This window comes from Plectropomus leopardus, chromosome 1 (assembly GCF_026936395.1).
Source record: "Plectropomus leopardus strain MGB_pleo_1.0 chromosome 1, ASM2693639v1, whole genome shotgun sequence".
Lineage (NCBI taxonomy): Eukaryota > Metazoa > Chordata > Actinopteri > Perciformes > Serranidae > Plectropomus > Plectropomus leopardus.
In genome coordinates this window covers 22658892-22671298 of record NC_142176.1, presented here as the reverse complement: position 1 = coordinate 22671298, position 12407 = coordinate 22658892, and the positions used below count along the sequence as shown (strand labels likewise).

General features: G+C 39.8%; 1 protein-coding gene across 2 annotated transcripts in view; it reads right to left on the bottom strand.

The window, feature by feature from the left end:
• Positions 1 to 12407, bottom strand: part of myo1ea (myosin IEa) — a 65598-nt gene that overhangs the window by 41300 nt on the left and 11891 nt on the right. For both annotated transcript variants that reach the window (XM_042491554.2, XM_042491637.2), the window contains exons 2-3: positions 3128 to 3271; positions 510 to 599 (exon numbers count right to left, since the gene is read on the bottom strand). In XM_042491554.2, the coding sequence (XP_042347488.2) occupies positions 510 to 599; positions 3128 to 3271 (234 nt within the window). The remainder of the gene's footprint in view (positions 1 to 509; positions 600 to 3127; positions 3272 to 12407) is intronic.

Here is a 12407-nt window from a genome sequence, read left to right as displayed (position 1 = left end):
AGTACTACACAGTTCCCAGTTTTTTCACGTTTTGAACAAGTCTTTTCTAACACATATAATGTTTTAACAAAGAAATCACAGATTTTGCTTTACCTGGACTTTAATGTTCTTTAGTCTGAGGTTAAATTTGGCATGTGTGATGGTGAGTGTTTTCACAGTCAGTTAGGATATTAGAAGTCTTTCAGTGTGGCTTAAAGAGACAAGCCCACTCTCAGCAGGCCGGCCAAGAGAGGAGGCAGATTCGAACAGGCTGTTCTGTGAAGGTACTGCCAAGCTGTCTCAATGGTTGAGTCAAGTTTCTGACAGCAACATCTGCGCCAGCCCGCTGGAAACTTCGCACTGCAGCTAACCCAGTTCATTTCAAAGCCTTTGTCCTTCAGACTGCTGCCATCTCAAACCCCCAGACACATCAGTACTTTTACAGCATGAAGTCAGTTTTCCGGTCTGAATCTTTCAGAAAACAGAAGTTATTTCAAACGTGTACATTGGTCACATAGTATCCTACTTACTGCGCCCTGGTACATCTCAACTTCTTTTTCCCCAAAGTAAGGCATCTGCTTGAAAGGGTTGACGGAGATGAGCACAGGACCGATATATGTCTGGTGAGGTTGTATATTAAAGATCATACAGGAAAGAAAAACAAATCAACAAAACAACAAATAAAATCAACTCTCATTGGAAGTCGAACAGTTGAAAATGTTCCCCCTTTAATGGCAAAACATCTGCATTACATTTCTACAAAGAAATTAAAACACTGTAAAGGAAAGAAATGACTAAGGCTGCCATGACGTCAAGAGAGTGCAACAGTGCAGCAGTGGAGTATTTGGTAATCAGGCCCGAGGCTAAAGAAGTATCCAGTGCTTACGGATAACAGAGAATAGACCGGCCGTGTAACACTGTGAGGTTTCATACCCTGAAGCCAAAACGCCGCTCGAGGCAAATAAAGCTGCTATTGTGGGTGGCCTACAGTGACCCACAGGCTTGGCAAGGAGACCTCACAGTTACGGCTATTTATTGACCCAAATCAAAGGCCTGACTCAGAGATGTCGAAACCAAAAGTGCTAGCATTTACTAAACTTCATAATCCTGAGCGCTGCCAGAGTGTGGACGAAGTTTATGTAATGACCTGCTCAGTGTTGCTTTTCAAAGGGCTTATTCATCCATTCATCAACTCATTTCACGTCACGAGCAGCTTATGTGTGTGTGCGTGGCCACAGCTGCACTTTAGAAACCTAAACCTAGCATTTGTGCAATGTACTGAATGAAAATGACTGCTCACCATTTTTAAATCACAGCCACAATCAAAAATTACGGATGTTTGAAAAAAAAAAAAAAAAAAGCAGCAATTCAAAAAGACTGCAGTCCTGTGTCTCAAATCTGCATAAGTGTGTTCACATTGAATAGTGTGGCAGTATACAGTGTACTACAAATTCCCTGATGGTGCACTAATTACAGTCAAAAATGTAAGTGTGGAACGCTGAACACCCTCAGTGGTCTGCATGTTGCCTACGTTGCAGAAAGGGTGGGACCACAAACAATTCTCTGACTTTTTTATTGTTATTATTTTTAGGGCTTTTCTGGCCTTTATTTAACCAGACAGCTGTAACGTAGTAGGAGGAAAGAGAGAGGGGATGAAATGCAGCAAAGGGCTGAGGGTGGAATCGAACCGCAGCAAGGGCACAGTCTTTGTACATGGGGCACCCACTCTACCAGGTGAGCTAGCGACACCCCACAAACACATTTCATATTTTTGAAATATCGGCCAACTATTGAAGTCAACACTTGTCAGCTATAGGCCTTCAGTTTGTATATTGGCTTAATTCTGTAGTAATTTGGTAAGGAAAACTATGACATGAATGCTAACGTTAATTCACTAGACAACATAACCCTCTGAAAATCTGTGCACTTCGAAAGTAAGTACATAGTGCAGGGATGGCCAAACTATGGCCCTTGGGCCAACTGTGGCCCTGCTGCCTGTTTTTAAATGGCAAATTTTGAAAAGATTAACTAGGATATGGTTAGAGCACATTTCGAATGGGTACTGCTGTATGTGTTCGATGCTGTTGTCCCTTTTCTCTCTGTAGATCTGCCCTGGTGTGCTGCATCACCAAACGAGGTGCATTACACCTTAAAAAGCTTCTTTGACAGCAGCAGAGGAGATACTTCTGCTGATCTTGCTGCCTCTCAGCCTTTTTTGTCTTGTTTGCATGCATTTGTTAATAAATCCCATAGATTTGATTGTTTCAAATGTGTCTCATGTGATCATTTTGGGTCAGTTGTGGAATGCTGTTCGCCTCAAGGTTCACCCAAGGGTGGGGCGTAACACAAAAAAATTATACTGTATGTGCATGGCACAGCCTCGGTTAAACACGATATTGCTGTCATCTTGAATAACTACTAGCAAGCCATGCACGTCTTAATTTAAACACTAGATATCGCCACTTTACCTATAGCGATTGATTACTAGTCGATAAAAACAAAAGATCTACCTCAGTGAACATTGTGGTGGAACTAAAAAGACACAAGTTAAAGATATACTTTTTGTAATATGTGGGCACACCAATGAACTGTCAAATGTTAAAATGTTTTGTAGCGTTATGTATAGATTTGATAGAAAAATTAATTTTCTATGTCAAAAGGACTTTTCTGGTCCAGAAACACTGATTTTCCTGCTGTGTGACTGGTTGAAAACTACGCATTTACTATTATTTGGCCTGTGACTCATTTTTTTTCTGTTTATGGCCCATAACCCCCACACACACACTGTAATACACACTGGTGTACTCACGGAAGTTTCCAATTTGAGACACAGCATCGATTTCACTAATACGTGATCTGGTATTTCTCACACCATTCTGTTCACATTTTGCACCACAGTGAGATAAAAGTCTGACTTCAGTGAAGGAGCAGGAGTTGGAGATCTGGGTGGAGGTATGCACAGAGAGGCCTTTTGCCCCCTGCACACAGCAGAGTCTCAGGAGGACGGCGTCACCTCCCAACACTGACCTATTACTCACTGCTACAATAACACTGAATGAGCATTCAGCTATTCTGGGAAAAGCAGGGATGAGATGGTGCACGGCTATTTCTCGCCGGGGTGTGAGCCGCGATTGTGAGGAAAGGATACAAAGATGTAGTCATCCATGTATCTCTTCTTGAGGTTGTCCACGATGGCGTCCTCATTGATTTTGCTGAGCAGCACCATGTCATCCACTCCGCTGTGTTTGACATTGTGGCTCTGCCAGTGGTACCGGTAGTGCCCCCGGCTCCCCTGCAACAACACACACACACACAACATACAATTGTTAGTTTGCTCAGAAAGACACGATGAGATGGTGTGGGCTGATTGAGAGTCTGACATCAAGGTGACACAGACGCTCGCTCAGCTCTACAGCACACTCAGAGGCTGAGGTAGTGTGGTTTTATCATACAAATAAAAGCTGAGGGGGAAATGGTTATTATCACAGCAACAAAAATCCAAGTGTGCACATTTTCTGATCCTGGCAGCACGATGACCTGTGTATACTTAGAAATTGTGCATGGTCAGATTCCCAGAAGTGCTTTGTGTTATTTGTCCAAGTGTTAAAGATGCTCTGACCCAACTTTTATCCACATCCTAGAAATCTGGTTTCTCCCTACATTCCTGTTTTTGTTTTAGCTGAGTGAGTCTCCGGAGAACTGAGGTCATTCATCATGTGCTATGAGTCAGTGTTGTCTGGCTACTGTGGATGAGGGTCACAATGTGCTGCGAGGAGTGAGTCTCTTTCTCCTGGACGGAGAACCATTCAAAGCCGCAGAGAGCATCCAGAACATTAGTCAACACACAAGTTAACTCTTGACTTCCTCCCTCTTGAGTGAGGAAGTGCGGGGAGAGGAAGGAGCAGAGTGGCAATCTAAACGACGACGTCAAGGTTAAAAAATATCATTGAGTCAGTTGTACTTCAGCAGCAAGATACTGTGCTTTTTGTGGCAGAAGTGTGTACAAGATACACTATTTCAAGAACATATTATTTATCTTCATTTTAAAGGTTTTGTGCATAGGATTTAGGGGGATATACTGGCAGAAATTAAATACAATATAATAAGTAATTTTTCTTTAGTGTATAATCACCTGAAATTATTTTCATTTCCTTAGAATGAGCCGTTTATACATACATAGGAAAAGGGTCCTCAAAGGAGATCGCTATATTGCCCCACCGTGTTTCAACAGTAGCCCATAACAGACACTGGCGCTGACATTTGCATTATCAAGTCAGCCTCCCTAGTTAGCAACTCCTCTGCTACCTACAGACGAAAATGTCGAAAATCTGATTTTTTTCGTTTTACGTGACACTGCTCCATTAGTTTTGTTTTACTTTAAATCACCAAGTCAGTTTGTTTTGGAGAGGAAGAAACCTCTGCGGACGATTCAGCTCACTGTAAAAGTTCTCCTGAACGTCTGGATCTGAAGTTATCAGAGAAAAAAGGCGAGCAAACATTAGCAGGTGCTAGGCAAGCGGCCCATCTACAACATGCCAAACAGCATAGCAGAAACACAGATTTGTAACGTGAAACTGCTTTATGTAGTGTTTTTCCTGGTTTTAATCACCAGGTCTTTTTTTTTTTGGAGAGGAAGAGAACTTGGTGGATAATTTGACTCATAAAAACTCCTAGACAAAAAAACTGCAGATCTGTTTTAACCTTGAGAAGTTTCAGCTGGTTGCAATCTGCAAGTCTCACCGCTAGATATCACCAAAAACCCCCTAAATCTTACACACTGGACTTAACAACACATTTATCTAAATTTTTAGCCACGCAAGAAAAACGGCTCTTTGGATGGCAATGTCAGTCCATCAGTCTGTCAGTCGTCCACCACTTTGGTCCAGACAGAAATATTTCGACTACTGGATGCCATTACATTGTGCATATGTTCATAGTGCCCAGATGATAAATCTAATGACTTTGGTGATCCCCTGATTTTTCGTCTGTCGCCACTGTGAGGTTGATATTTTTGGGCTTTTAGTAAAATGATCCAGGACAGCTCCTCAATTGAGGTAAAAAAAACATTTTCTCAACTGCTATTTCAAAAAATGAACTTACAACCTTAACTGTATTCTATTTCCTTCATTATGCTTTTACTTTTAGAGGTTACGGAGTATTGCTGATTCATTATTATAAAGCACATATAATGTACAATATAAAAGTCTGAACTTCCACTGAGTAACTAAGCGTAGCTCAGTGGAAACGATCACTCTACAAACAGCAACTGAGAGTAAAACATCAGTAAGTACTGTATGGTGAGTTGCTCTCGCAGAAATTAAGTAGATGAAAAAAAGAGAGCAAAGAGCAAACCCCTGATCCACAAAGTAACACCACAGTACAAAATAAACCAGTGGAAAGTCATTGTGCATTTAGTAATTAACTCTAAATTAGCCGAGGAGGAGGGCTAGCAAGCTTTTAATATCCTCCAGGGTGACTTTATTCTTTACAACAGCAAAATTAAAACCACTTTACAGACTCGGTCATAGCATGGGAGATGGTGAAGAATGTTAACAGCTTTTCACCCTAATTCAGCGGGTACTTCCCCCTCAGGAGGGAAGCAGCAAATTATAGCTTGATTAATTCTCCAGATCACACCCATTAACATGTTTTACGGCTTTTTAGGTGCGGCAGATGGAGATGCTGACTTCCTTCTTTCCTTAGCAATGATGTCAGGCTGATGTCACTCTCAGAAACAAAGACACCTCCTGACAATGAGTGCACGACAAGGGGGGACATTTGAGGAGTTTAAGAGGTAAATTCATGTTGTGAAGAATCTGTTCAAGTTATGATACTTAAAATCCTCAATTCAGAGAAGGAACATTTTCAAAAGGGACCTATTATGCTAATTTTAGAATCATACTTGTGTTTTGGGTTTCTATTAGAACATATTTACATGCTTTAATGTTCAAAAGCTCATTATTTTCCCTTATACTGTCTGTGCTGGAACACCTGTATTTACTCCCTGTTACAGGGCCTGTATCTTTAAGCCCCTCTTCTGAAAAAGCCCAGTCTGCTATGATTGGTCAGTGTCTCAGAGTCTTATGTATCTCAGCCTTTGCATCGTCATCATCGTAGCAGAGGATAGCAGCACCTTTTACAGTAAAAAAAATCACAAATAAAAGCATCTAAACCGAAATGTTCCAGCAAGAATATAATAAAAAAGTGAGAAGAAATGAAAATCTGTAACCAAAATTAGAAGCATGTCTCCCTGACTTTAGCATGTAGCTACATGTAGCAGTGTATGTAAACACTTGCAAACGCATGCCTACAGCAGATGACAATGTAATGATTTCTGTCACAATCTGACGTCAGCTTGTCATGATAGCAGAAAAAAAACTTTGGAAACAGAGTATCCAGGACAGTCTGAAATTTGAACTTTAGCCTACAGGGTTTACTTTTACATATTTTTACCTTATAAGTAGAGTTGGTACGTGGTACGATATGGAGACACATAACGACAATGTTAAGTCAACAAAGCACATCATATAATGTGCATATATAAAGTGTAAGAGAGTTTCAGGCAAAGTGTAATAATGTTTGGACTGAGGATTGTGGATATTGAGCCTGTGTTTACTGAGCTAATGCACTTTTATACAGGCAGTTACTGGCTGCCATTTTGCTGCCATCTACTCATTAAAAGTAGCACTTTGACAGATGAAACCCTTTTCTCTAAAAGCAGACATTTAGAGAGAGTGCTGGCCCAACCACAAAGTGAAAACAATTGAACATGCTATATTTAACCTCCCTCTGCTATGTCTGGAATGAAAGTGTGCAGATTCGAGGAGGGGGAGGTAATAAGCTGGAGACGTAGGAGGTAAACGTCAAATATTCTAAGGATTGTTTCATCTGTTTTGACTCCAGCCTTGTTTAATGAGGCAAGAGGACTAAGCAAATACTCTTACTTACAGCAGAGAACTAAGGGAGTATCTGCACAGGAAAGGAGGGTAGCACGCATGCACACAAAGACATCTGGGAGGCGCCTGAAACAACCGCTCTCCTCTGCTGCTGGCTGCTGAGCAGCACCGAGCAGCCAGGGGTTGAGGGTCGATATACTCAAGTGATTGTTAAAGGGGTGGAGGGTCACTTCCCCTACAAAGATTTCTGTTCTGTGCCAAGTTTTGGACCAGTAACTATTCATAAAAATGCTTCTTTGTATTACTATTAAATGTACTTTTATGGTTCTGGCAAAAGACTAAGATATTACACTATTCTTGCATGTTTCGCTGAATCCTGACATTGCTTGTACTGTGGCTGACTAATGAAACAAGCATAACCCAATGACTATAGTGGCTGCTTACTAACTGCTATACTAAACCTACAGTGGCACGGTGATGTTACTGAAGCATTAAGACAATGGCTATGGTTACATGCACACTAATATTCCCCTATTATTCCGTATAGGACAATATTCCGAACTTGATGCGGGTCATGTAAATGGCATATTTTGTTTAAATATTCATAATTGGGCTGTTTTCCGAATTAAGCATTTTACGGTTAAGACATGTGGGATATTGGTATTATTCGGGTTTTAGGGGCAATATTTGAGCATGCAGCTTATTCGGAGTGTAACATCGAAACTGGGATTCTCACCGCAGTTTGCGACGCAAAGCCTCTTATCTGTTTACGATTGGCGCTGTACGCTGTCATGGATATGTTGGACACAAACCAACTCGCTAACAGTTTGCAAAGCTGTTTGGTAGAGTTGCGTGCAGAAGACAATTCTGCATTTCTGGTCATAAGGAGAAACGCTCCTGCTTTTCAACTTTATGAAAAACTTGTATATCAATATGTTTTTGGTAATGTGCAAATATCGCCGCACCAACCTTTTCAAGAAGGTGAAGGGAGAAAAGAGGGAATCCAACAAGTCGACCACCGGTAGGAAACTGAAAAATCCTATTTTAATGCCAAGAAGCAAAATGACAGGTGGCTCCAGCTGTTCTACTTCTTCATATTTTGACGTGATAAACATCATGTTAGGGCATGTTCATTGGACTTTGCACAGCTGCATGTAAACAGGATGTAAACAGCTTGGTGGGAACATTGTCTTTTTTTAAATAAGGGCAAAAAACGTACTTATTATTATTATTATCGTATCAAGAAAATTATTATCCTGAAAATACCCTGAAATATTGTGATATTAGTTCAAGTCCATATTGCGAACACACACACACACACACACACACACACACACACACACACACACACACAAGGGACATCTGGCACAACTATGGTGGCCATAACAACAGCATCACCATGGAAGCACAGACTTACTCTTGAACACGGCAACAGACAGACTCATTAGAGAACCGAGTGTCTGACATCACTGATATTATACTGCGTTTACAGGCAGTTTGATCAAAATACATGATGTTTTGACAGTAACAACAGTTATTAATGAGAATATAAGACAGTTCAAACTTGATTAGTTTTCCCTCCAAGATACTTGGATCATCAAATCTGAACTCTATGACCAGACCTTTTCTCAAAAGTTAAAAACAAAGGAATTTCAATACCAGTCCCAATCCATAAGCCCAGGGTTTCCCTTCATGCAAATACCATTACCATATATGGAGAGTGCTGAGCAGCTCTGGCTCAGGGTACAGGAAATGGCTGGGTTTGATTCAGTATCATAAGCGGCACTTTTCCCCTCATTTCTCCCTTCTGTGCCGTCCTCCTTTTCCACACCAGGATCTGACACACAGTCCACCATGTGTTCGTTTCTGCTCTGCCCTCTGAGGCACATCTGGATAAATGCCATGAGAACAAATTCCTTCTCTTCTAAAATAAGAAGCAGCTAAGGTTGTTTATCACTCAAAAGTCTGGTGAAATCACACAACTTCCATACGAGGAGAGGAAAACTATGTAAAGCTGACAACATGTGGGGAAGGTGAAATGAATGCTCGTCAAACTTCTGCACAGGACCACACTGAGTCTCCTGGCTGTCATCATCAGATTAGAAAAGGCGTTTTTAATGAAGGCGAGTACAAACCGCAGGATGTTAGTTGAAATCTCTGAAGCTAAATCTGGCTTAGGAACCCTCTTAGTGCAACAAAGAGGACTTACAGCTCATGTACTGAAAGCAACTACAGGAAAAAGCCCCAAGCATTTCAGTGGATGGGACTTTGATTTCAGCCTGGAGTGTGCAGCTTTAGGAGAGACCCCATGTCTGATAAGCCCTCATGTATTAGATTAGCAGTGCAACCATGTACCCACGTATCTGACCTGATTTCTGAAGTCAATGCTGCTGTAAAATGTTATGTTCCAAAAATGTTCCCATCATATATAATTTTTTTTTTAAATACAGCTTTGACAGTATACACATACAGTGCATATTTTTTGCAGTTGGATTGACTGTGATGAAAATAATAATAATAATAATAATAATAATAATAATAATAATACAATTTATTTATAAATGCCTTTCTCAGCACTCAAGGGCACTTTACACAGATAAAACAACAGATAAATAATAATAATCTGCTCTCTCAACAAACTCAAAATAAGACCTTACACACAGGTCATTTATTTCCTCTTTAGTACCTCTATAACCATATATATTACTGTTGTAACTTGTTAACCCTTTGAAGCCTGGAGCGACATCACTTTTTTTGTGCTGCTTTAAGATGACATTCACAAGTATTCAAACCACTGAACCCTGAGAAAATTGGTGGGATTTCTTTAGAAAATATGAGGGAAAAAAAGCAACAAGCAATTTGTGTTCCACAAACTGCAAGACATTAGTGAATTTAGAAAATTATTTTGAAAAAGCTAGGGAAATATGTCTTGAGAAAAAAAAAAAGCTAGAAAAAACTATATTTACCATTATCATAATTACATATTTAGAATTATTTTACCGAATGATTATACATTTTTAAGCACCTTTTCCAGCTCATTTCCTGTTGATGGTGGTTTTTAACTTTATCTTTCTATTTTCTTTTCTTTTTTCTTTTTCTAATTTTCAAGTAATTTTATTGTACTTTTTTACTCATTTATCTTATATTCTATTTTTTCGGTCTTTCGGACTTCCCATGTTTTTTTTTTTTTTAAGTAATCAAGACAATTTGCTTAGGTTTCAAAGGGTTAAAGTGCATTTGGTGGTCAAAGAAAGCATAAGGCTCCATTTTAAAATGGTTGTGGATGTTGGGCAATGAAAAACAGGCCAAGAGCAATGATTCAGATGTGACGGTTATTTCAAAATTATTAGCAGTGCTCACCAAAAACGGTGTGATGACAAGCCTGCCAGCGAAAAAAATAAGGACAAAGACCAAAGTTATCTCACTGGGTAAACATGTGCCACAAATTAAAGTGCAAATTCAGGGTAAGTCAAGGCATGGAGAGAGTCCCAGGAGTTTCCAAAACACTGATAGACCTTCGAAATACATTTGGTTTTTGGATTTGTTATGACAATATAAAAGCATTTTATTAACGAACTAATGTAGGATAGGCAAATTTAAGCATTGTGCTTCTGTCTATACCTGTTCAGTCATTACCACCATATGTTATTTACTTTATGTGTGTGATGACTGAATAAAAATACTACTACTACCTACATTTTTGTCCAAAGCAGGCCAAATTTTTGGTTCAAATATAGACAAATGGGTCACCTCATCATCAGAAGACTATGTTGTGCTACAGTAAAGGCCCTGCTCTTCACGTAGAGAAGTGAATGAATGGGATATGCTCCTATGGGGTTATACGATTTGCTCAGCTCACTTTTTACAGCACAAAAAAGTTATTGTTGGAGATGACAGCGTGGCGTGACTTAGAAAAAATGTGCAGATGATTCTCTGACAGAAAAATATTTAGTCTTGATGCAGCAAGCAGGCAGAACACTTCAAGTACCACACCAGAGTTTTGTGTGTTTTAGCCCATTTACTGCAAGTCATGTATTCTTTACGCTACTGACAACCATTTTCCAGGGTATACAATACGTTTTTATTGATTTCCTACCCTCAAGGCAGTGCCTGAAGACTGTCTGAAATTCAGTTAGTACAGTATGGAAATTACCATACAGTTTTTACAGTGGACATGAAGTCAGCTTTATTTTGTTTGACAAAATTTTGACAGAATTATCACACAGTAGTCTGCAGCCGTGAGCAGCAACTGTGTGGAAAACTTATCCGCACTGATAGGTTAAAATATTACTGGGAAACCTCGAACCTAAGGACAACCAAGTTCACATTTCATGAGGTTTACTTTTTACTTGTCTCTTTAACTTTACTTTGGAAAAAAAAGCATTGACAAGGGTTTCCAAGTAGTACTTTTTTTTTTAGGTCAACTCTGTAATTATCAGATATCTAAGCTTTCTGAATGTGCCAATAGGCCTACTCTTCCAAACAGTCCTTGCTTGCAGCTGTGATATCACAAAAAAGCCAACAAATGTCTGCTTTGATAGATTACCTATCTCAAGAAAGTCTGAAATCTCAGTGAGTTCATTGCGACACTGTAATATAGTGAGAGCAATCTCAAAAATATGTACTATGCTTCAGAAAATAGTATTCTGCAAAGAACTATGTTTTTGCAGTAAATTGTCTGAAACATACAAAAACACTGATCAATTAGTAAAGCTGAGAAAAACGAGTCTTTTTGTCTACTCTTATGACAGGACACTATTTCAAACTACTAAAAGGCTATAGTATCTAACATATTCATGCCAGTAATGTGTGGGTTGATTTTGACAGATATTTTCCCAAACTCCTTGTTGGAATCTAAAACATATCTGGTTTGATCTAAACTAAATAGAGCTCAAGGAGGTATTACTCTCTAAACAGCATTTCCACCTGGTCTCTGTTGCTTGCGTTTGCACTTTGTCCAAGATCACTCACCACGCGGAATTGGACCAGATGCAGATAAAACTGCTGACTGAGACGGTTGGCCTTTCCAACGAAGAGGGTGAAAATAAACAATGATGAGAGACAGAGTGGAACAAGCATAGAGAGAGGGAGAGAGAGAGTGCGTGTGTGTGTGTGTGTGTGTGTGTGTGTGTGTGTGTGTGTGTGTAGTGTCAAAGGAGCAATAACCTACAGTGTGAGGCAGTCTGATCCGGTCTGAACTTTCTGAGGGATGGGATGCTCATTAAGGTCACACTGAGCCCTGTACACAACACACACACACACACACACACACACACACTGGGATCTCCCTGTAAAATGATGCTGCAAACTCCAGATGAGGCTGGACCTTGATAAAAGAGTAAAACCACACTGAATTACACAGAACAGAAAACAGTTTCTGCACAACTCTCTCTCAAGTAAAACTGTTGATATATTTACACCAAAGTAGGGATGTTAGAAAATATTGCAATGTTAGGTTTTCTGATACTGTATTGATTCTCACTTAATAACTTACACGCAAAGATTTGGGGGCAGTGATTCATTTTGTGTTGT